The following is a 24,644-nucleotide window of genomic DNA, read 5'->3' as shown; positions in this document are numbered from 1 at the left end:
GTGCAAATCCAAGAGGAGGCATCACCAACAGTCATTCTTCCTGTGACTAGAGAGATGCTGCAGATGAGTGGAGAGAAGCTTCCTACCTATTCAATACCACCTTTGGGACCACCCCAGGATCTCCATTATCTGCAGGAACACTAGGTGCCCAGGGAGAGAGGGTTACATAAACAGATGACAAATATTTTTATTTGGGACAATCAAAAATTTTTGCAAAAATTGAACAAAAAATCAGTTTTCTGTTGATGTATTGTTTGTTTCTGACAAACAATTGGAATTATGGGAGGAAAGCAAATGAAACCAAATTTCTGTCAGAAAAAAAAAGTAGAATATTTTTGACCTGCCATAAGTGTGAGTTTAATGTCCCAGGCTCTGCTCGCAAGGCCAGTGGAAGAGAGACGAGCTAATGGGATTTCTGAGTCTTTGAACACAGCAGCTCTGCACGGTGTGTGTAAACAATGAGACTGAGTCAGTAGAACCTGTAAAGAAACAGGCAAGCAGACGGACTCTTCTTAGGCCAGTGCTAATGTTCCTGTTTTGGATTTAAGCCAATAGGAGCTGCCCTCATGCAATTTTCTCCAGGGATAAAAGGAATGGGTTTTGCCCAGGAAATCTGCTGGGAAGTGCACAATGCTTCTGGGAGAGAGGTGGCCTGAAGTCAGCATCCCTGACTCAAGGCTGAAGGATCCCCACCATCATACCTCTGTACTCAGTGGCCTTAGGGGCTGGATTGCATATTCAGTTTCTCAGTCTGTGTAGTAATTTACAGCCATGGTGTCAAGGGTAATTGCATCGTCATTTCTGGCACCCCTAGCAGTGCAATCCTCCGTGTTACCAAAATGTGCCCATGTTCCAGACAACCCACAAAGGGCCAGAGCCAGAAGAAGTGAGTGGTTGGATTGCCTTCACTGCATGCCTTCATGCCCATGGTACACCCAGCACTCGGAGACTCTTGGGAATGCTGTAGCATCCCCAGCCACACCCTGCCGTGGGGTGGGTTATAATGCTTTCATATTAACAGATGCATTCACAGAGACCACAACTGGATACAAAGCAGTTGCTACCCCAAAATTACATGCAAATGCTGCATCCCTCAAGTGGACAGAGTTAAGGCTGTGTAGGAATACAAGCATACATTAGGCCTGAGTCAACTGTGGTTTTAAACTGAGCTTGGATGTTAGCATAAGCGATAGGCCAAAGAGCATGTGACCAAAAAGACCTGAGATCATGAGAAAAGAAAAGAGTTGTTTGTGTTAAACTAGTAGCAACCCTTGAAATACAGCAGAATCTTATTTAAGGGTTGTGTTGAGGTCATCAAAATAAAGAATATATGGTTAATTGGGTACCTGGTGCAGTCAATAATAAAGAAATGCTTAGTCCAGTTGGTGGGATGAAATATGGCAAAATAAAATAAGAAGAAAACCTTGGAGAGGTCCCATCATTAATCTTGTCTTGAGCGGGTCAGAAGGCAGGGTTCAGCCCTAACTGCCTCTTCTGGCTTTAGCTAAGTATCAAGATCCAGCAATGACATCACTTGTTTATTCTAGTGTATAAAAGACAAGGTATGTAGAGATTACTTTGTCAGAGCTTTTTCTTACCCCTGTGGAGTCTCATCATGATGGGAAAGTATCTCCCGAGCCTGATCCTCTTTTGGGTATTTGGCCAATGCTTATAACTGAATTATTGTTAGGAGATAGAGTATAAGTGGGCATATGCTTGTGTTTGTATTTGGGATGTAATCAACACTGAGTGACCTTTCGGTCAATAAAGGAATACTTGTGTGGAAATTGAGTCATGGTAAACTTTACTAAATGTATTAGGAGATTTTTTTCCCAACAGGCTGAATTATGCTACATTGCCCAGGGGAGCAGTGGAGTGTGCAACTTCATCATTTCCTGAATGTTAAGGGCCTAACTCTGCAATTTCCCACACTTGGGTAGTGTATCTTTTGTTGTGGAATTTACAGTTAAATCATCAGATGACATCACCTTCCATAAAAGACCAAAATTAAAAAAAAAAGACTCCAGCTCCTTGTGGTGGCCTTGTCCTGAACCCGGTGGTCCTATGGCTAGAATGCAGCTGCATTTACACTCTGAATGCGAGCAAGGGGAGACTATTGGCCTTGCTGCCAACATTACATACCTCTCACAGGCAGATCTGGGTGTAGATATAGGAGGGGGTAAACCATCTTATGTAGTTGTATAGCAGGGATACAGTGATAGAGCTTCGAACAGAACCAAGCCCCAAATGTCTTGACTCCAGTGTCCTACCCCTAGACCATGCTGGCTATCAATGTTTTCCTTATCGCTAGCTAGGTAGATGCAGCGTGTCTCATAGGTAGAACATATGGTTCTAGTCTTGGCTCAGCCACTCACCTCCTAGCTGAAATTGGAACAAATCATTTCTCCTCTCTGGGCCTCTGTTTCTCCACCTTCCCTTTCCCTGCTCCACCTTTGTCTATCTTGCATATTTAGATTTTAATCCTTTAAGAACTGCAAGTGTCTCTTCCAGTGTGTCTGTACAGTGCCTAGCACAATGGGACACTAGTCTTGGGGCCCTTCAATCTTCAAGCTCATGTAAATCAGGAGCAAAGGAGTCAATTTACTGTTCTACAGTATGTTAAATTAGGCTCAGGAAAAGTCAAACTAACTTATCTTCAAATCTCCAAACTGACCAGCAGTGGGGTTTTGGATCTGTTCTTATCTCATCGGAAGCACTTCCCAGAAAACTGAGTTCTGAGCTCATTTGTTTTGTGGCAATCAGTAATAGTTAATGAATAAAAACCAATTTGAATTAATAATATATAGTACTATACGCAGAAGCAGAACAATCTTATACTAACACATTACTTAAATTGTAAGGTCTTTGGGGAAGTGACTTTTTTTTTGTTATGTGTTTATACAGTGCCTAGCACAATGGGGGCTTGGTCCATGATTGGAGCTCTTAGGTGCTACTGCATTACAAATCATTATCATCATCATGGAGTAATTCAGACTACAAAATGGTCAGGAGATCAGCTCCCAAAGGGGACAGTGCAGATAAATAATAAAAACTGCCATCCTGCCTGATGAAGCAATGCATCCTTTGGAGTGTGTGAAGAGATCACCACCTTCTGTTCCAGATGTGCATGAGGAAGTGGTCCTTGGTGCAGCTAGTTGGTGAGACTATACAGAAACACTCCGGAATTTAGATAAGTGCAAAACTCTCCAATTTTAAGTTCATGCTCTTCTTCCAACAGTTTAATGCCACTTCCTTCTAGGAGCATTTAAGCGTCAAGCCCTGCAATCCCTTACTTCAGGGGGCAGTGCTTACTGCCACAAGAAGCCTGCAGTGGGATAATTTATTCACCCACTCCCATAAAGATTTACACAGTTGTGTCTGGAAAGGGTTATTCTGGAATAGTTTTTCCTGATTAACTCCTAGGTGTGGATGCTCTTATTCTGGAATAAAAGTGTCTTTGATTTCATCTAAATTTTCCACAGGGGGAAAAAAAATCTTCATATTAGCTTTGATTTGGAGTATGATCCTCTGTGTCCCTTTCTCATAATCATCTGCTCTGGACCCACAGCTCATTGGGTAGGTGGCATGTTGTCTCTGCCTTTCTCCCAGAGTTTGGGAACACCTTTTTTCAACCTTGCTTTTGATATAATGTCTTTTATGTTGCTTGATATTTTGCAGAAAATCTTACTCTTTTTCATATTTGGTGCATTGGAGATGAAAGTGTCTCCATCACAATCTCTCATCTGTCACATTGGCTGCATAATCACTGCAAGAGCTGGGTGAATTTTTTTCAGATGAAACTTCTTCCCACTAAAAACTGTGTATTCAGGTCAAGCAAAACAGTTCATGAATTCAGGTTGAATTCAGCAAATTGTTGTGGCTGAAAAAAATGCTGAAAAATTGAAAACATTTTGTTTTGACATTTTCTAAATGAAACATTTTGATTCTTCAATTTGGAATGACTTTTAATTTCAAATTTTACTTCCATTTTGTGTTTTAAAACCAGTACCAAAGATCCCTAAAAAATGAAGTGAAATGTTTCATTTTGGGTGAAACGAAATGTTTTGCTAGACCTAAAATGAAAGTTTTTTACTTTTTAATTTGCAATTTTTTTTGTTTTGGGTCAATCCAATCTCTCCCTCCACCCAATTTTTCATCACTACTCTTTGTGTTTAAACTTTTTTGTGCCTCCCAGTTTGTGATCCCTAATTCTGTATTTGGTGGAAATCTGCCTTAGCTTTGCACATGTCACTGTGGTGAGGAGTCTGCAAATGTGATCATTCCATGCAGGGATCTGTAGGCATGTGGCTTGTTGCTGTTTTTGAGTTGTTCTTCCAGTGATTCATATATTGGTAATTTAGTTGTGCACAGCACCAAGCATATTGTTGGTCCTTAACAAATACATATATAAATAATAAGACTGTCCATATTAGCAGGTCTTTTTCCCATAACAAATTGCCTCTTTTCCAGTCATTTGAAGATGAAGGGCAGTTGCAAAATTTTGATCGTTAAGTTGGATTTGAATTTCAGACACCTCAAATATGGGGCTGGTAGGATCTCAGGAGTAGATTGGGACAGTAATGAGTTAGGATTCATTTCAAACACTTCGTATCTTGGGCTTTTTGCAATCCAGGGTTTGATTCACATCCTTTTCTATTCAGGTCAGTGGTAATTTCCCTTTACTATATATCAGGTACTATGCATTGTGCAATCCATGCTTTATGAGCCCTGACCCAAATTACCACAGATATTAAGTGCATCCACTTTTGAATGACCAACTCGGGACAACTTAGCTTGATTTTTCAGTCATCCTATATGTCGATTACTTTTACTCCACTTTACCAGTTTTAGGACCATTGTAGCGCCTTTGAAATTCAAGGGCCAGATCCTTATCTGGTGTAAATCCACATAGCTCCATTAACTGATTTACACCAGATTATTCTTGCCCATTGGACCTACACGGGCATAATGCACCAAAACTCAGTGGTGAATCAGCCCCAAAGCAATTATATTTGCATCGAGCTTGTGACAGAGTAAAGAATCACGCAAAATCACTGGTCCCTTTTACAGTTTTGGCCTTATGGGACTGCGCTAAAGTTAACATTACACAGAACTGTCTACTTGAACGGTGAGTTTTGAAAGTGCCCAAAGTCCACATGCATAGGCAGACCCACTTGAAAATTGGACAGAGTAGGTTAGAAATAGTGTTCTAATATTGGTGTCATTTGGTTAAGGGATTCATGAGATATATCCCCGCTCACCCCCAAATTGACTTTGTTTGAAAATTTGCTGGATCTCATAACATATTTTAGTCACTAAATTGGGGAGGATCCATGGGTAAAAGCCACATAAAACATCCATCACTGAACTGCTCTAAGATCCAGCACAGAGTACCCAGAAATTCAAAGTTTATGAGATATTCATTCGGTTCTAAGAAGTGTTGCACAGGACAGCTCTGAGCATTAGTGACGTAGATACACACTAAGTGCTGGACTAGATTAATAACTTGTAAATTTCTGGTATGGGAAATATAGGAGAGAGTGACTCCACAGCAGACCCCAGAACTTGAGCAGACCCCAGAATTTGGCCTGACCATTAAAAAGAAATATATTTCTCAGCTAACCTGTTGAGTCTGTGTTGATTGTAGAAGCACATCCAGAGACTAAGAGTTTGTTCTAAAAGTAAGAAGATAACAGCTGTCCTTTATGACTGGTACAACTTTGTTTTCCTGAACTCCAGTATAACCCCCCTCCCCCCAACACACACACACACACTCCTGCATGATTATCTTATTTGTTTCCTTTTAAATGTAACAAGTGGGATAAATAGACTTATTGAAGTCTGCCATGTCCCACTGATTTTAGAATGGTTGTGTTAAAGGGTTAAAATGCAGATGTTGACAGGATATACGCTGCAGTGTGATTATATGTATGATTGAATAAGAAATGAAAAATTAAAGGTTAAGGTGCCAGCCTGAGAATTACAACCCCAACATCAATTGGCTGAAGAATGCATGGAGTGAAATGACTGGGTGACCCCGAGGGCAAACCGAAATCTGCAATCCATCCCCAAGCACTCCAGCACACCAAGGACGGAAGCGGTGGGGGCAAAGAACTGAAGAACAGGATAACACCAAGCTGTCATGGACGGGCCATCTGCTGATTAAACATCACTTCAAACATAACAGTGATTGATTATCACTTCAAACGTAAAAGCAGCATGATGAAGATGATTTTAGCAAAGCTTTTGATACAGTCTCCCACAGTATTCTTGCCAGCAAGTTAAAGAAGTCTGGGCTGGATGAATGGACGGTAAGGTGGATAGAAAACTGGCTAGATGGTCGGGCTCAACGGGTAGTGATCATGGTTCCATGTCTAGATGGCAGCCGGTATCAAGTGGAGTGCCCCAAGGGTCGGTGCTGGGGCCGGTTTTGTTCAATATCTTCATTAACGATCTGGAGGATGGTGTGGACTGCACCCTTAGCAAGTTTGCAGATGACACTAAACTGGGAGGAGTGGTTGATACGCTGGAGGGTAGGGATAGGATACAGAGGGACCTAGACAAATTAGAGGATTGGGCCAAAAGAAATATGATGAGGTTCAACAAGGACAAGTGCAGAGTCCTGCACTTAGGACGGAAGAATCCCATGCACTGCTACAGACTAGGGACCGAATGGCTGGGTAGCAGTTCTGCAGAAAAGGACCTAGGGGTTACGGTGGACGAAAAGCTGAATATGAGTCAACAGTGTGCCCTTGTTGCAAAGAAGGCTAATGGCATTTTGGGTTGTATAAGTAGGGGCATTTCCAGCAGATCAAGGGATGTGATCATCCCCCTCTACTCAGCACTGGTGAGGCCTCATTTGGAGTACTGTGTCCAGTTTTGGGCCCCACACTACAAGAAGGATGTGGATAAATTGGAGAGAGTCCAGCGGAGGGCAACAAAAATGATTAGGGGGCTGGAGCACATGACTTATGAGGAGAGGCTGAGGGAACTGGGATTGTTTAGTCTGCAGAAGAGAAGAATGAGGGGGGATTTGATAGCTGCTTTCAACTACCTGAAAGGGGGTTCCAAAGAGGATGGATCTAGACTGTTCTCAGTGGTAGAAGATGACAGAACAAGGAGTAATGGTCTCAAGTTGCAGAGCGGGAGGTTTAGGTTGGATATTAGGAAAAACTTTTTCACTAGTAGGGTGGTGAAGAACTGGAATGGGTTACCTAGGGAGGTAGTGGAATCTCCTTCATTAGAGGTTTTTAAGGTCAGGCTTGACAAAGCCCTGGCTGGGATGATTTAGTTGGGTTTGGTCCTGCTTTGAGCAGGGGGTTGGACTAGATGACCTCCTGAGGTCCCTTCCAACCCTGAGATTCTATGATTCTATGATTCTATGATTCCACAGACTGGTATAGGGATAAATTCCTATAAAAACAGAACCTAGAGACTGAGAACTTTGAGTCAGGTTCCGTCACCATCCTCCAAGAGCATCGGGTGCGCACCTGATAAGACTTGAGTCCATCCTCATGTTCAGGCTACCTGGCCAGTGATGTGGTCTGAGCAAGCTCCAGGCTGGTAACTATAACTACCTTGCAAAACTTTGTGTGAATGAATGAATGAATGTGTGAGTGAATGAAATGTTATAGCTATAACTGATTGCTTATTCGGATTATTTTTGTATTCACAATAAATACGGCATTTTGCCTTCTCCCCTTTAATAAGATCCTCCTGGCTTTTATTCCATTGGTATAACACAGGTTGCAGCAAACTGTAAAAAGAGAAAATTCTTAGCTTCCTAAAATTCACAGGAAGACTCAGATTATCTTGAGAAATTGTATGACAGTGGAGGACGGCGGAGTGGGGGAAAGTATTCTGTGACAGCCTATTGTTTCCTCTTCTTTTTCAGGATGAAAACTAGCCAAGAAACAGTGGGAAGAAACAGCACAACAATCACTAGATTCATTCTCCTGGGCTTTTCTGACATTCCCAGCCTGCAGCATTTTTTTTTCAGTGTTTCTGGTCACCTACATAGTCACCTTGGCTGGAAACCTTCTAATCATTGTCCTCACATTGGCTGACCCAGCCCTTCATACCCCCATGTACTTCTTCCTCAGGAACCTGTCCTTTCTGGAGATGTGCTACACATCAGTCAATGTCCCCAAGATGCTTAGGAATCTGCTCTCTGGGGATAAAGCCATCTCTTTCATTGGCTGTGCTATGCAAACCTATTTCACCTTTTTCCTGGGTGGGTCAGAGTGTTTTCTCCTGGCCTCCATGGCCTACGATCGCTATGTTGCAATATGCAAGCCTCTGCATTACCCCGTGGTTATGAACAGGAAGGGGTCCACTGGACTGGCTGCTGGATCCTGGCTCAGTGGTCTCCTCGTGCATTTTGGTCTCACCAGCATCATATTCACCCTACCCTTCTGCAGATCCCACGAGATTAATCATTTCTTCTGTGACATCCCTCCACTGCTCAAGCTGGCTTGTGGGGACACCTCCCGCAAAGAAATGGCTCTGTTCATGGTGGCTCTGTTCTTTGTCTCCTTCCCCTTCATGCTGATTCTCCTTTCCTAAGTCTGCATCATCTCCACCATCCTGAGGGTCCCCTCCGAGGCGGGCAGGAGAAAGTCCTTCTCCACCTGCTCCTCACACCTCATGGTGGTTACATTGTTCTTTGGCTCTGCTTGCATTATGTATATGAAGCCTAATTCCTCCTACTCACCAGACACAGACAAGTTTCTCTCTCTGTCCTACACAGTACTCACACCCATGCTAAACCCCATCATCTACAGCCTGAGGAACAAAGGGGTGAAGGGCGCCTTCTGGAGAATGGTGGGCAGAAGAAGATTCTGTTGAATAAAGGAATATTTATTCACAATTTTTAATGGATTTAACCTCAGACTGCCTCTGTGCAGTAGGAAAATGCTATAATTTCAGTTTTAAAGATGGAGCAATGAATCACAATGGCCAGATTTGAAAATGTGTTTAGGGGCTTCAGTATGCAGATAGGTGCCTAATGGGACTTTCAGAAATGCTTAAGCAGTTTAAGCACCTAACTCCCATTCACCTAACTACATTTGTAAATCCCAGTAGGCATCTATCTGCATCTTTAGGTACCTAAATAAATACCTTTGAAAATCTGTCCCTAAGATTGTTAAAGGTATTAGACGATGCTGTGGTCAGCCTAACTGATTTAGGTGCCTAAGTCTCATTTTCAAAATGGAGTAAGGCACTTAGGAGCCTAAATCCCTGTGACTGTAAATGAGATTTTGTCTCCTAAGTGCCCAATTTTCTTTTGAAAATGAGACTTAGAGACCTAAATCAGTCAGGTGTTGCAATTCTCAGCACAGCAATGCTTCAATATTTAGGCACCATCCTGAAGATGCCATTGGTGGAGGGCAGTTGTAAGCCTTCTCCACCTGCTCCTCTCACCTCATCTTAATGGCACTCTTCTATTGGTCTGCTAGCGTTATGTACTTACAACTCATATCAGCTACTAGCTGGACTGGGACAGGTTCCTTTCCCTGTTCTACACAATGATAATGACCATGCTAAGCCCAATCATCTAAAAAACAAAACAAAAAGGTTTTTTTAGAATTTGTCAAAAAATTGAAAAATTTTCACTGAAAAATTTAAAAAGGGAAATTTTTCTTCAAAATTTTTAATCAGAGAAAAATTTTGATTTTATCTAGGCTGAGATTTTCAAAGCCAGCTATTGGATGTGGATGTCCACATCATAGAAATTTTAATGGGAATTGGGAATTCAAGTTGCTTACACACCTTTGAAAATCTAAGCCGTAGATTGCTTTAGGCCAGCGATACTGTATGTGTGTATGTACAGCATCTGGAACAGTGGAGCCCTGATCACTCTTAGCACGGTTGGAGCTATTAGTTGCTCCTTTAATACAAGTAATAAATAGTAATAATCCACAGGATGGTGAAATTATGAGTCTGCATTTTCTCACGGTGCTCTCTGACAGTGGTTTGGGGCTGTGATCTAGGACACTGTCTCCTGTCGTTTGATTCCTCACATGGTCAGGGAAACAGGACTTTGATTTCTTGTGGTAAATAAACATGATTGCATCAAAGATAGCAGGCTCCAGCATCAAAATGTCCTAACTGGAACAACCTGCAAGACCCTGATTTTTTGGCCAGCTGCTCAGGACAAAAGCACTAATATTTAGGGCTGTCAATTAATCACCATTAACGCAAAACAAATTAACTCGATTAAAAAAATTAATTGCTATTTATCACAGTCTTAATCTCACTGTTAAACAATAATAGAATACCCATTTAAATGTATTATAAGTGTTTTTGGATTTTTTCTACATTTTCAAAGATATTGATTTAAATTACAACACAGAATACAAAGTCTACAGTGCTCACATTACATTAATATTACATTTGTATTTGTATTTAAATTATTAATACTAAAATTAAATTGGTATTCTATTATCTAACACTGCAATTAATGCGATTAATTTTTTTTATTCTCGTGATTAATCACAATTATTGTTTAATAGTTTTACAGCCTCATAATCATCCATCCCTTTTCTGAACAGTTAATCACAGACCCCAATGATACACAGCAGTGAGTCACCAAGCATTGTTTCAAGATGTAAGCAGAGTCAGGATGAGCTCTACCCTGACATCTGGTGGTAGATTATGGGGAGTGCAGAGTGGAAGTTTTCAAGTATTCACATTAGCATTTCAGTTATTTGCATGGGCACTCCCACCCCACTTAGCATACCGCAAAGCAGCATGGAATGGTTATTTTCACAGCTGTGGGAGCCCCAACTTCTTTGTTATTGGGGAAGGAGGAATGAAATGTTGTCACCCTGATTGGGTAAATGGGGAACTACAAAATTGTCTTGTGATGGGGGGTTTCATTGTCAGCTGGATAGCGCTTGCTAGGTGGGGCACATGGGTTCCAAAACCCATTGAAAGGTGAGAGGCTGGGGACAAATATCTGTACTGGGTGGTGCAGGCGTCTTGTGTGAGCCAGAAGCACCAATTCCACCTGTGCCTCTCTCCACTGTGGAATGTCAGAGTTAAGTTTTGATTCCCTTAAGAATCTAGATACAGGTTACTGAGTGGAACTCACTGGCACTGGGGCTCCCCTACTATAAGCTGGAGTCACTGAAGAGCTGGACTTGCTGAGCTGAGAGCACTGAGTACTGTGCTTATGAGTGGGGGAGCCTGAAGCCATATGGTGGAGCAGAGCAGCTGGCAGAGCGGAGTGGAGCCAAGCAGCTTGCGAGGATGGCCGGAGCAGATCACAGGACAGCTGGTGGACCAGAGCAGCTGGCAGAGCGGAGCAGCTCACAGAGCCAACGGAGCTGAGCGTTTGCGGGGGACGGCTAGTGGAAGCAGAACCCCACGAAGAGGCAGGGCAGTTGGCCCCGAAACCACGTAAGGTGCCCCTTTCTACCCAGGCTGGGGAGGGGGACCTTTGCAGAGAGACTCTTGAGCTCTGGGGCTGCACTGACCTGGGACTGAGACTTTGGAATTGTGGGACTTTTGGGACTGTGGGTGATTTGGGGGTTGCTGGATTCAAGGACCCCGAGAGAAGGACATGGCCCAATTTGCTGGAGTGGGTCTTTGCTCATGGTTTGACCTATGAACTCTAGCTGAGGTATTTTCCCAATTTAATGCTTGTTGTTTGTCATGTATTAAACCTTTTCTGCTACACCAAGACTCTGTGCTTGCGAGAGGGGAAGTATTGCCTCTTCGAGGCGCCCAGGGGTGTGTGTAAGATTTTCCCAGGTCACTGGGTGGGGGCTCGAGCTGGTTTTGCATTATGTTGTGGGATAGGGACCCCTATGTATTGAACCCGGCCCTTGCTGCTATCGTCTCGGCCCGGCAGAAGGGTTACAAAAACGTATTTATTTTCCTGAGCTTTAAAATTGTCAGTATCACTGGATGCTCTTTTTATGCCGCAGCATCTCACTAGGAGGTTCTTTTTTGTTGTTGATCCACTGAAATCCTGAAATCATTTCTATTATTTATATGATTTTATGTGTATCACCATTGTGTATAGGATCCCTAGTCATGGATCAAGACTCCACTGGGCGAGATGCTGTACAAATATAGAACAAAAAAGAGCCTCAAAGAGCTTATAATTCAAATATAAGAGACGACACAACAAATGGATAAAGGTAGATCAGCAGGGGAGTACAAGCAGCATGACAGGGACTGGTCTCAATGCCCCAGCAGCCTAGTTGTTGTCAAGTTCTTGTACACATCACGGCAAAGGAGAGTTTTAAGGCACACTTTGAAGGATAATGAGTTTGTTTTGCAGGTGTTTATGGGGAACTTCTCCCAGAAATAAGGGGAGAAGTTCACTTGCACAAGCGATAGCAATCTCCCTTCCCCCACATCATTCCCTGCTACCCAGCCACCTGATTCTGTAAAAAATTATCACGCTATCCTGCCCTCCTCTTTCCTCCTTCATCCAATGGCCCCAAAGTATTTAGACACCAATTCCCACCATGAGTCACCAGCAGAGGCTGAATCTGGAGGTAAAGGAGTAGTGATGTCCGCTGGGTAGCGGTAGCAGACTGTTATCCTCCATGATGCCCAGTCACTGGTGGGTGACCCAGCACATTAAGAGATTATGTTCCTCAGTCGATTGATCACTAGGGCTGGCCAGAAAACAAGAATTCTATTTTGTGAAAAGCTGAGGTTTCAACATTTGTTTTCAGTCCACACTGCAATGAAAATGAAACCTTTCAAAAGAGAGTGAGACACACTCCAGATCAACCAATAGCACAGTGGTTAAGGCACTCACCTGAGCTGTGAGAGGTCAACGTTCAAGTTCCTGCTCTTCCTGAGTGAGAGGAAGAACTTCAAAGGGGGTCTCCCACATCCCAGATGATAGCTCTAACCACCAGGCTACTGGCTATTCTGGGATAGCTCTGCCTCTTTCTTACCAGAAATTCCATCATTGAAACTCATATGCTTCTGCAAAACATTTTGGTTTGGTGAAAAGCCATTTTTTTAATGGAAAATGTTTTCTCTTGAATATTTTTCAATCAGCTCGATTGACAATGGGCCTCAAACACAAGAAACCTAGTTCTGCTCCCCGCTGTATGGAAACTTTTCATTGCCATAATGGCAAAATGTTCTGTTTGGATTTTATCATTTCAATGTGTTTTGTTCTGGCTTTTGTAGTAAGAGGAGGCCCTAAGATATAAACCTTGGAATCAGAGGCCTGAGTCCTAAACTAAAGTAATGGTCAAGACTTTGCTAACATAAAGCAAAGTTAAGTTGTGAGCCAGAGGTAGGCCCTGCTCACAGAAGCTGGCAAGGAAAGGGCTGATGCTGCAAGAAGATATGTACCTAAAAGGTACTGAACATTCACATACTTGCACATTCTACACAGATAACAAGGGACAGGCTGGCCCATCCCAATGACAGGGCCAAAAGAGTAATATGATGGATAGAGCTGTTTTGATCGAACCAACATGTACAAGGTGAAAGGCAGCACCTTAAGAGGGGTTGTACCTTGCTACGTGGAGGGGTTGTACCTCATACGTCAGGTGTGATGTGTAACTTGTTTGTACCTGTGTATAAGAATGCATCCCTGGGGCGGTGTCTTTGTCCGGCCGAGGGGGCAGTGGAAAGTCCCGCCACTGACTGAGCCGGGTCCATTGCCAAGAGGCACTTTCTCGTAGTATGCCCTGAGTTAGGCTAAGAAACCTACAGGGAACTGCAATTGTGTCCGAGGTCGCAATAAACCTAGCCGACGTGGCTTTGCATCTTACTAGACTCTGTGGTTTTTGGGGGTTCTCATTGGGTGTGCTGTGTCAGCTATCTGCGCAGAGCTGGGGCAGCACACAGAGGGAACACACGATGGCAGCAGAGTGATATCAACATTGGAGAAAGCAGAGCACCACACCGGTAGCACTCTGACAACAGCTATTATATTATATTGTAATAGCAATTCCCTGGTTCTGGAGCAAAATTTATCTGAATATTCATTCAGCAGGAATTTTTGGCTTTTCATCCCAATTTGGAAAGAAAACAAGTTTTGTTATTTCCCATGGAATGGAAACTCTGTGTTGCAACCATCTCTAGACATGAACTTGATACTTGCCCAGAAGGAGGCAGCATAGAATCACATCCTGGCATCCGTTGCTAACATTTCATCCATGGGAGAGGCTGGGTGACCCTAACAGGATGGGGAGCCCTCCTGAGATTTCCCCGCTCCTATATCCACCATGCACCTCATATCTCTTGTTGGTGACATCCTCCATGTTCTCACACATCACTCCCTCTACCTTACTGCTGACAGCAAAGCCACAGGCTCCCATCTCCATCCCCAGACACTGTTTTACCCTCAGGTGCTCAGCTTCTCAAGGGGAAGGGGCATGTGGCCTCTGCTAGAATGCCAAAGCAGGATATTTTGAGCTACCAGCTGCCCAGCACTGGTGTGATGGACTCTGGATCATACACATGCTATATACACTGGATACCCACCAGGTGCAGGAAAGACCATGTCTTATAAGAGCAGTTCCCTCTCCCTGTCTGTGCCCACACCATCAGTATCAGTGGCAGGAGAGTCATGATTCCTCTGCTGATTGATTCACAGATTCCAAGGCCAGAAGGGACCATTGGGATCATCTCGTCTGACCTCCTGAATAGCATGTGCCACCTGACTTCCCCAACTTAATTCCTGTTTGAACAAGAGAGACCCCCTGCAAGTAGTCTGGAGGTTAGTCTCGGTCAATTCTTGGCCTCAACTTCTTTCTGTGGCAATGAGTTTCACCTTTGCTGGTATCACTGGTGTTGCTGTGTTTTGGTTTTTGAAACTTTTGGATATTTGGAAATTTGGAATTCTCGTATGCCCCTCTTTGTAACCTTGAACATAGACACACACACTTATTCTTTCCCTTTCTCCAATCTGTAACTTGTCAAAATGTTTCTCACTTTCCCCAAGTTCAGCGGGAGCTCCCCAGGGTAAGCTATGTCCAACTCTAATTCATTTTGAGGTGCCTCAAAGGGCCATGTGCACAGGGCTGGCTTCACCCACCTGCCAAAATGCAGCTGCCTCTGGATGGAGAACGGCAGCTGTTCTGGGACTGGAGGGAAAGGAGAATCCTGTGGCTCACTTAATCGTTTCCCTGCCATTGTGGGGGCCTCAGGCATTGGTGCACCTCGGTCTCTCCTGTCCCCTGTCTGTGGCACATCATTTTCTAGTCTCCTGTGGGCTGTGATACTTTGGTCTCATTTTGGTTGTTGGGGTTAGTGTGAGGGTGCTGGGTGGTGCTGGTGGCCTGTATTACATGGGAGGTCAGACTAGATAATCTGGTGGTCCCTTGTGGCTTTAAATAGTATGGCTCTATGACTGAATCCAAATGAAAAGATGGAGAGAGGGGAAAGGAGGAAGCTGACAGATCAGGCATTTGGCTAGACTTGAAACCATGAGTACAGGGGACATGGACGGTGGTATTTTCAAGAGACCCCTAAGGGTTCTAGGTGTCCAACAACCATTCTATTTCAGTGGGATTTAGGTGCCCAACTCACTTAGGCTCCTTTCAAAATCCAAGCCATAGAAATTACAAGTTAAAGGACATCGGTATAGTTATTTTTCAGCCAAAAGATGGTGCATCCTGCCATTCATCGTCCACTTGCCAAATCCTAGGAAATTGATATCAACAGTAGCACAGAGGGGAGAGCCCCCCCCATGGAGCCCCCACCCCGGTCCCTGCAGCACAGCATGCCCTAGCACTGCACTGGGGCACTGGGCTTAGCACTGACTGTCATGGGGGAGAGCCCCCTATGGAACCCCCATCCTAGTCCTTGCAGCATGGCTGGGTATCGTGCTCAGCACCCACTGGGAGAGCAGCACACTACTTGTTTTGTCACCCACACCACCTCCTATGGCACAGTGCCCTCTAGTGTCACACTGCAGTCAGCAGCAGGATAATACTCTCTCTACTGAGCTTCCCACTCTGTTCTTTCCCATTGCACAGCTCAGCTATGGTTCATCTTTTCTTCGTCTCTCTAACCCTTCTTTGGTCAGCTAAGCTGGAGGGCTGGTGGGCTCTGGCCTCCGTCCCCCCAGAGGGAAATTGTGTGGGGTGATGCCAGTGACGATTTCATCCCTCCCCCATGCCTCTGCCATGGGCAATTCTTTGCTGGTGAATGTTTTTCTGTAAGTTTAAGCTTAGGTTTTACTTAAACCTCTGTTTTGGAAGTAGTGGTTAAGTTTACTTTCATGTTGCCACCATTAGCTGAACTGTTGTGATGCCACCTATTGACTAGTCACAGTAATTGCGGTGAGTACTTCTATTCTACTGCATCGTCATTGTATCTCCTTATATTACTTGTAAGTAAAGCTGTTCCTCATGCCAACTTGGGTGTTTAATGCTTTCTGTAGAGCAATAAGTATCATTTGCACTTATCTGCGAGGCCTATTGCTAGTTTAGGCTGGAGTTGTACCTGGAATCTACCAAGCTACTGTAACAGGTATTCAGTGCAAATCCAGGAGGAGGCACCGTCAATTGTCGTTCTTCCTATGAGTAGAAAGGTACTGCAGATGGGTGGAGAGAAGCTTCCCACCTATCCAATACCAACTTTGGGATCACCCCAGGATCTCCATTATCTGCAGGAACACCAGGTGGCCAGGGAAAAGAGGGTTACACATTAAAAAACAAATGAAAACCTGACAAATATTTTTATTTGGGGCAATCCAATTTTTTCAGCAAAAAAATAAACAAAAAATCAGTTTTCTGATGATGTATTGTTTGTTTCTGACAACTGAAATTTTGGGAGGAAAGCAGAAACCAATTTTCTGTCAGAAAAAAAATAGAAAAATTTTGACCTGCCCTAAGTGTGAGTTTAATGTCCCAGCCTCTGCTCGCAAGGCCAGCGGAAGGTTGAGGAACTAATGGTGTTTCTCAGTCTTTGAACACAGCAATTCTGCACTCTGTGTGTGTAAACAATGAGACTGAGTCAGTAGACCCTGTAAAGAAACAGAGGCAAGCAGACGGACTCTTCCTAGGCCAGTGCTAATGTTCCTGTTTTGGATTTCAGCCAATAGGAGCTTCCCACATGCAGTTTTCTCCAGAGATAAAAGGTATGGGTTTTTCCCATGAAACCTGCACAATGCTTCTGAAGTGAGAATCCCTGATTCAAGGCTGAAGGATCCCACCATCATACCTCTGTACTCAATGGCCCTTAGGGGCCTGATTACATATTCAGTTTATCAGTATGTGTCCTAACTCACAGCCATGGTGTTGAGGGTAATTGCATCTGCATTTCTGGCAACCCTAGCAGTGCAATCCTCCTTGTTACCAACATGTGCCCGTGTTCCAGCCAACCCACAAAGGGCAAGAGCCCAAAGAACAGCCTCCACGCCCCTGGTACAACCAGCGCTCCAGGAGTGGGTAAACATTTTGGCCCGAGGGCACCTTGGGGTTGCAAAACTGTATGGAGGACCGGGTAGGGAAGCCTGTGCCTCCCCAAACAGCCTGGCCCCCACCCCCTATCCGCCCCCTCCCCCTTCCCACCCCTTGACTGCCCCCCTCAGAACCTCCAACCCATCCAACCCCCCCCCGCTCCATGTCCCCTGACTGCCCCCTCCTGGGACCCCCTGCCCCATTCAACCCCCCCTGCTCCCTGTCCCCTGACTGCCCCGACCCCTATTCACACCCCCAACCCCTGACAGGCCATCCGGGTCTCTCACACCTTTCCAACCCCTCCCTTCCCCGTCCCCTGACCGCCCCCCCAGAACCTCCACCCCATCCAACCAGCACTTGACAGCCCCCCTGGGACTTCCACACGTATCCAATTTGTTCCCTGCCCCCTGGATCCTCCCCGCCCTGGCCCTGGCCCCCTTACCATGCCGCTCAAAGCGGCATGTCTAGCAGGTGCGCCACCAGCTGGAGCCAGACATGCTGCTGCGCTGCTTTGCAGGAGCATGCAGCCCCGCTGCCCAGAGCACTGCCTGTAGCATAGCTGCGGAGGAGGGAGGACAGCTCCTCGGCTGGGAGCTCAAGGGCCAGGCAGGATGGTACTGCGGGCTGGATGTGGCCCGCGGGCCATAGTTTGCCCACGTCTGCTCTAGGGAGTCCTGTAGCTCAGCACCCGCAGCTGCACCCTGCCGTGAGGTGGGTTATAATGCTTTCACATTAACAGATGCATTCGCAGAAACCACAATTGGATACAAAGCACTTACTACCCCAAGATTATATGCAAATGCTGCATCCCCCAAGCGGACAGAGTTAAGGCTGTGCAGGAATACAGGCATACATTAGGCCTGAGTCAACAATGGTTTTAAACTGAGTTTGGATGTTAGCCTGAGCGATAGACCCAAAAAGCATGTGACCAAAAAGACCTGAGATCATGAGAAAAGAAAAGGGTTGTTTGTGTTAAACTAATAGTGACCCTTGAAATACAGCAGTATCTTATTTAAGGGTTGGGTTGAGGACATCAAAATAAAGAAAATATGGTTAATTCGGTTAATGCTATATAGGTTGTTTTAAAAAAATGCTTACCCCAGTTGCTGGGAAGAAATATGGCAAAATAAGATAAGAAGAAAACCTTGAAGAAAGAGGCCCCAACATTAATCTTGTCTTGACTGGGTCAGAAGTCAGGGTTCAGCCCTAACCGCCTCTTCTGGCTTTTCCTAACTGTCAAGATCCAGCAATGACATCACTTCTTTATTATAGTATATAAAAGACAAGGTATGTAGCGGTTTCTTTGTCAGAGAGTTTTCTTACCCCTGTGCAGTCACATGATGATGGGAAAATATCTCCCGTGCCTGATCCTCTTTTGGGTATTTGCCCAAAGCTTATAACTGAATTCTTGCTAGGAGGTGGAGTATAGGTGGGCACATGCTTGTGTTTGTATTTGGGATGTAATCAACACCGAGTGACCTTTGGATCAATAAATGAATATTTGTGTGGAAACTGAGTTATGGTAAACTTTAATAAATGTATTAGGAGATTTTTTTCCCAACAGGCTCACTATGCTACATTGCCCAGGAGAGCGTGGAGTGTGCAACTTCATCATTTACTGACCGTGAAGGGACTAACCCTGCAATTTCCCACACTTCGGTAGTGTATCTTTTGTTGTGGAATTTACAGTTACATCATCAGATGACATCACCTTCCATAAAAGACAGAGATTAAAAAAAAAAGAGCCCAGCTTCTTGTGGTGGCCTTGTCCTGACCCCAATGTTCCTATGGCTAGAGCGCAGCTGCATTTACACTCTGAATGCGAACAAGGGGAGACTATTGACCTTGCTACCAACATTACATACCTCTCACAGGGAGATCTGGGTGTAGATATAGGAACGGGTAAAGGTAAACCATCTTATGTAGTTGCATAGCAGGGATACACTGGTAGAGCTTTGAACAGAACCAAGGCCCCAAATTTCTTGACTCCAGTGTCCTACCCCTGGACCATGCTGCCTTTTAATGTTTTCCTGATCACTAGCTAGGTAGATGCAGTGTGTCTCATGGGTAAAACATATGGTTCTATTCTTGGCTCAACCACTCACCTGCTTGCTGACCTTGGGACAAGTCATTTCTTCTCTTTGAGCCTCTGTATCTCCATCTACCCTCCCCCTGCCCAACCTTTGTCTTTCATGTTTAGATTTTAAGCCTTTGAGGACTGCAAGTATCTCTTCCAATGTGTCTGCAAAGTGCCTAGAAGAATGGGACACTAATCTTGAGTCCCTTCAATATTCATGTTCATGTAAATCATGAGGAAAGAGTCAATTTACTGTTCTACAGCATGTTAAATAAGGCCCATGAAAAGTCAAATCTCCAAACTGACCGGCAGTGGGGTTTTGGATCTGTTCTTATCTCATTGCTAGCACTTCCCAGAAAACTGGGTTCTGATCTCATTTGTTTTGTGACTATCAGTAATAGTTAATGATTAAAAAAAAATTAAATTAATAATATATAGTACTATACGCATGCTCTCTTGTGAGAATTCCCCTGCATACTGTATCAAAGCAGAACAATCTTATACTAACACATTACTGAGGTTGTAATGTCTTTGGGGAAGAGACTGTCTTTTTGTTATGTGTTTATCTAGTGCCTAGCACAATAGGCTCTTGGTCCATGACTGGAGCTCTTAGGTGCTACTGCATTACAAATCATTATCATCGTCATGGAGTTATTCAGACTACAAAATGGTCGGGAGATCAGCTCCCAAAGGGGACAGTGCAGATAAATAATAAAAACTGCCATCCTGCCTGATGAAGCAATGCATCCTTTGGAGTGTGTGAAGAGATCAACGCTCTCTTTTCCAGATGTGCATGAGGAAATGGTCTTTGGTGCAGCTAGTTGGTGAGGACTGTACAGAAACTCTCCCGAATTTCAGTAAGTGCAAAACTTTCCAATTTTAAGTTCATGCTCTTCTTCCAACTGTTTAATGCCACTTCTTTCTAGGAGCATTTAAGCATCAAGTCCTGCGATCCCTTACTTCGGTGGAATTATTCATTCACCCACTCCCATAAAGATTTACACAGTTGTGTATGGAGATGGTTATTCTGGAATAGATTTTCCTGATTAACTCCTGGAGTGGATGCTCTTATTCTGGAATAAAAGTGTCTTTGTTTTTTATCTAAATTTTCCACAAGGGGAAAAAAAATCTTCATATTAGCTTTGATTTGGAGTATGATCCGCTGTGTCCCTTTCTCATAATCTGTTCCGGACGAACGGCTCAATAGGTAGGTGTCTTGATATTGTCTCTGCCTTGCTCCCAGAGTTTGAGAACACTTTTTCTACCTTGCTTTTGATAGGATGTCTTTTATAGTTCTTGATAGAGCAAGAGATTCTGCAAACTCTTTCATATTTGGTACACTGAAGATGAAAGTGTCTCTCCATCACAATCTTTCCTCTGTCACATTGGCTGCATAATCACTGCAAGAGCTGAGTGATTTTTTTTCAGATGGAACTTCTTCCCACTAAAAACTGTGTATTCAGGTCAAACAAATTCAGGTTGAATTCAGAAAAATGTTGTACCCCAACAAAAAAATCTTGAAAGATTGAAACGTTTTGATTTTTCAATTTAGAATGACTTTTAATTTCAAAATTTACTTCCATTTTGTGTTTTAAAAACAGTAAAGAAGACTCCTCAAAAATTAAATGAAATATTTCATTTTGGGTGAAACTAAATGTTTTGTTTGACCTAAAATTAACATTTTTGACTTTTTCATTCCACTGAAAAATGTGGATTTTTTTGTTTTGGGTCAATCCAATTCCCCCCTCCCCCCCCCCCCAATTTTTTTTTTCATCACTACTCTCTGTGTTTAAACTTTTTTGTGCCTCCCAGTTTCCATTTCTAGTTTGTGATCCCCAATTCTGTATTTGGTGAGAAGTCTGCCTTAGCTTTGCACATGTCACTGTGGTGAGAGTTTGCAAATGTGATCATTCCATGCAGAGATCTGTAGGTATCTGGATTGTTGCTGTTTTTGAGTTGTTCTTTCAGTGATTCATATATTGGTAATTTAGTTGTGCACAGCACCAAGCATATTGTTGGTCCTTAAGAAATACATATATAAACAATCAGCCTGTACATATTAGCAGGTCATTTTTTCCATAACAAAATTGCTGCTTTTTTAGTCATTTGAAGCTAGAGGGCAGTTGCAAAATTTTGATCTTAAGTTGGATTTGAATTTCAGACACCTCAACTATAGAGGTGGTAGGATCTCGGGTATAGATTGGGACAGAATGAATTAGGAATCATTTTAAACACCTCATATCTTGAGCTTTTTGCAATCCAGGATTTGATGCATTTCCTTTTCTATTCAGGTCAGTGGTAATTTCCCTTTACTATACATCAGTTACTATGCATTGTGCAATCCATGCTTTATGAGCCCTGATCCAAATTACCACAGATATTGAGTGCCTCCACTTTTGGATGACCAACTCGGGACAACTTAGCTTGATTTTCAGACATCCTATAGGTCTTGATTACTTGTACTCCACTACACCAGTTTTAGGACCAGTGTAGCTCCTTTGAAATTTAAGGGCAGTGTAAATCCACATAACTAATTACACCAGATGATTCTGGCCCATTGGACCTACATGGGCATAATGGTATACAAACTCAGTGGTGAATCAGACTCAAAGCTATTCCATTTGCATTGAGCTCGTGAGAGAGTGAAGAATCACACAAAATCACTCGTCGCTTTTATAGTTTTGGCCTTATGGGACTGTCATAGTTAACATTACACAGAGCTATCTGTTTGAAAGGTGAGTTTTCAAAGTGCCCAAAGTCCACATGCATAGGCAGATGCACTTGAAAATTGGATGGACTAGGTTAGAAATAGTGTTCTAAAACTGGAGTAATTTGGTTAAGGGATTCCTGAGATACATCCCTGCTCATTCCCAAATTAACCTTGTTTGAAAATTTGCAGGATCTCATAACACATTTTAGTCACAAAACTGGGGGGGGAAGGATCCATGGGTAAAAGCCACATAAAACATCCATCACTGAACTGCTCTAAGATCCAGCACAGAGTACCCAGAAATTCAAACTTTATTAGATATTCATTCAGGTTCCAAGAAATGTTGCACAGGACAGCTCTGAGGATTAGTGCATTAGAGACACAGGTTGCAGCAATTTGTAAAAAAGATAATATTCTTAGCTTCCTAAAATTCACAGGAAGACTCAGATTATCTGGAGAAGTTGTATGACAGTGGAGGATGGCAGAGTGGGGGAAAGTATTCTGTGACAATTTATTTTTTCCTTTTCTTCTTCAGGATGAAAACTAGCCAAGAAACAGAGGGAAGAAACAGCACGACAATCACTGGATTCATTCTCCTCGGTTTTTCTGACATTCCCAGCCTGCAGCATTTATTTTTTTCAGTGTTTCTGGTCACCTACATAGTCACCTTGGCTGGAAACCTTCTAATCATTGTCCTCACATTGGCTGACCCAGCCCTTCATACTCCCATGTACTTCTTCCTCAGGAACCTGTCCTTCCTGGAGATGTGCTACACATCAGTCAATGTCCCCAAGATGCTTGGAAATCTGTTCTCTTGGAATAAAGCCATCTCTTTCATTGGCTGTGCTATGCAAACCTATTTCTTTTTTTTCCTTGGTGGGTCAGAGTGTTTTCTCTTGGCATTCATGGCCTACGATCGCTATGTTGCAATATGCAAGCCTCTGCATTACCCCATGGTTATGAACAGGAAGGTGTCCATTGGACTGGCTGCTGGATCCTGGCTGAGTGGTTTCCCCATGTCCTTTGGTCTCACCAGCATGGTATTCATCCTACCCTTCTGCAGATCCCACGAGATTAATCATTTCTTCTGTGACATCCCTCCACTGCTGAAGCTGGCATGTGGAGACACCTCCCGCAATGAAATGTCTGTCTTCATGGTGGCTATGTCCTTTGTCACCTTCCCCTTCATGCTGATTCTCATGTCCTACGTCTGCATCATCTCCACCATCCTGAGGATGCCATCCGGGGAGGGCAGGAGGAAGTCCTTCTCTACCTGCTCCTCACACCTCGTTTTGGTGACACTGTTCTATGGCTCTGCTTGCATTATGTATCTGAAGCCCAATTCCTCCTACTCACCAGACACAGACAAGTTTCTCTCTCTGTCCTACACGGTCATCGCGCCCATGTTAAACCCCATCATCTACAGCCTGAGGAACAAAGAGGTGAAGGGAGCATTCTGGAGAATGGTGCGGAGAAGAAGGTTCCATTGAATAAAGGAATTTGATTGACTGCAAATGTCTCCAGCTCAGTTCTTTTAAGGGCTTTATTTCTATATTAGGACCTTATCTGGCCTGATTACCATGGTAACTGAGCACCTCATAATCTTTAATGGATTTAACCTCATACTGCCTCTGTGCAGTAGGAAAATGCTGTAATTTAAGTTTTAAAGATGGAGCTGTGACAGGTTGAATCACAGAAACCTCCTTGGGGGCTGCCACCTTATGTGCTGACACTACCCCTGAGCCTGTTTCCCCTGGCAGCTAAGGACTTCAGTGCCCTGCCTGATGTGAGCCAGACACACTTGCCTGCTGCAAACAGAGACCCAGGTCTGAACAATATCCCCAAAAAGCAGGGTTTATTGAAAACATCTTAAAAAGTGTTGGGGGAGGGATAGCTCAGTGGTTTGCGTATTGGCCTGCTAAACCCAGGGCTGTGAGCTCAATTCTTGAGAGGTCTGTTTAGGGAACTGGGGTAAAGACATGTCCAGTGATTAGTCCTACTTTAAGCATGAGGTTGGACTATACAACCTTCTGAGGTCCCTGATATTCTAAGTGTTCCTATCTCCACCACTCAGATGCCCAAACCTCACATAAATCCTTTCCACACTGTATAAAGCTTATGCAGGGTAAACTCATAAATTGTTCACCCTCTATAACACCAATAGATAGATATGCACAGCTGTTTGCGTCCCCTCCCCAGGTATTGATACATACTCTGGGTTAGTTAGCAAGTAAAAAAATGATTTATTAAATACAAAAAAGTAGGATTTACTTGGGTCCCAGTAATAACAGACAGAACAAAGTGAATTGCCAAGCAAAATAAAAGAAAACACACAAGTCTATGCCTAATACCATAAGAAAATGATTACAGATGAAATCTCACCCTCAAAGATGTTCCAGTAAGCTTCTTTTACAGACTAGCCTCCTTCTAGTCTGGGTCCAGAAATCACTCACACCCCTCG

The 24,644-nt window shown here is 43.7% G+C and overlaps 1 protein-coding gene and 1 pseudogene across 1 annotated transcript; both read left to right on the top strand.

Moving 5' to 3' along the window:
• Positions 1 to 7,895: 7,895 nt before the first annotated feature.
• Positions 7,896 to 8,847, top strand: LOC123346839 (annotated as a pseudogene).
• A 13,872-nt stretch (positions 8,848 to 22,719) lies between these two features.
• Positions 22,720 to 23,673, top strand: LOC123346838 (olfactory receptor 10A7-like). The gene has a single exon (XM_044984288.1). The coding sequence runs from the start codon at positions 22,720 to 22,722 to the stop codon at positions 23,671 to 23,673; it is 954 nt and encodes a 317-aa protein (XP_044840223.1).
• The last annotated feature ends 971 nt before the right edge of the window (positions 23,674 to 24,644 follow it).

This window comes from Mauremys mutica, chromosome 12 (assembly GCF_020497125.1).
Source record: "Mauremys mutica isolate MM-2020 ecotype Southern chromosome 12, ASM2049712v1, whole genome shotgun sequence".
NCBI lineage: Eukaryota > Metazoa > Chordata > Testudines > Geoemydidae > Mauremys > Mauremys mutica.
The sequence above is the reverse complement of the archived record's forward strand: the minus strand, read 5'-3'. Positions and strand labels throughout refer to the sequence as shown.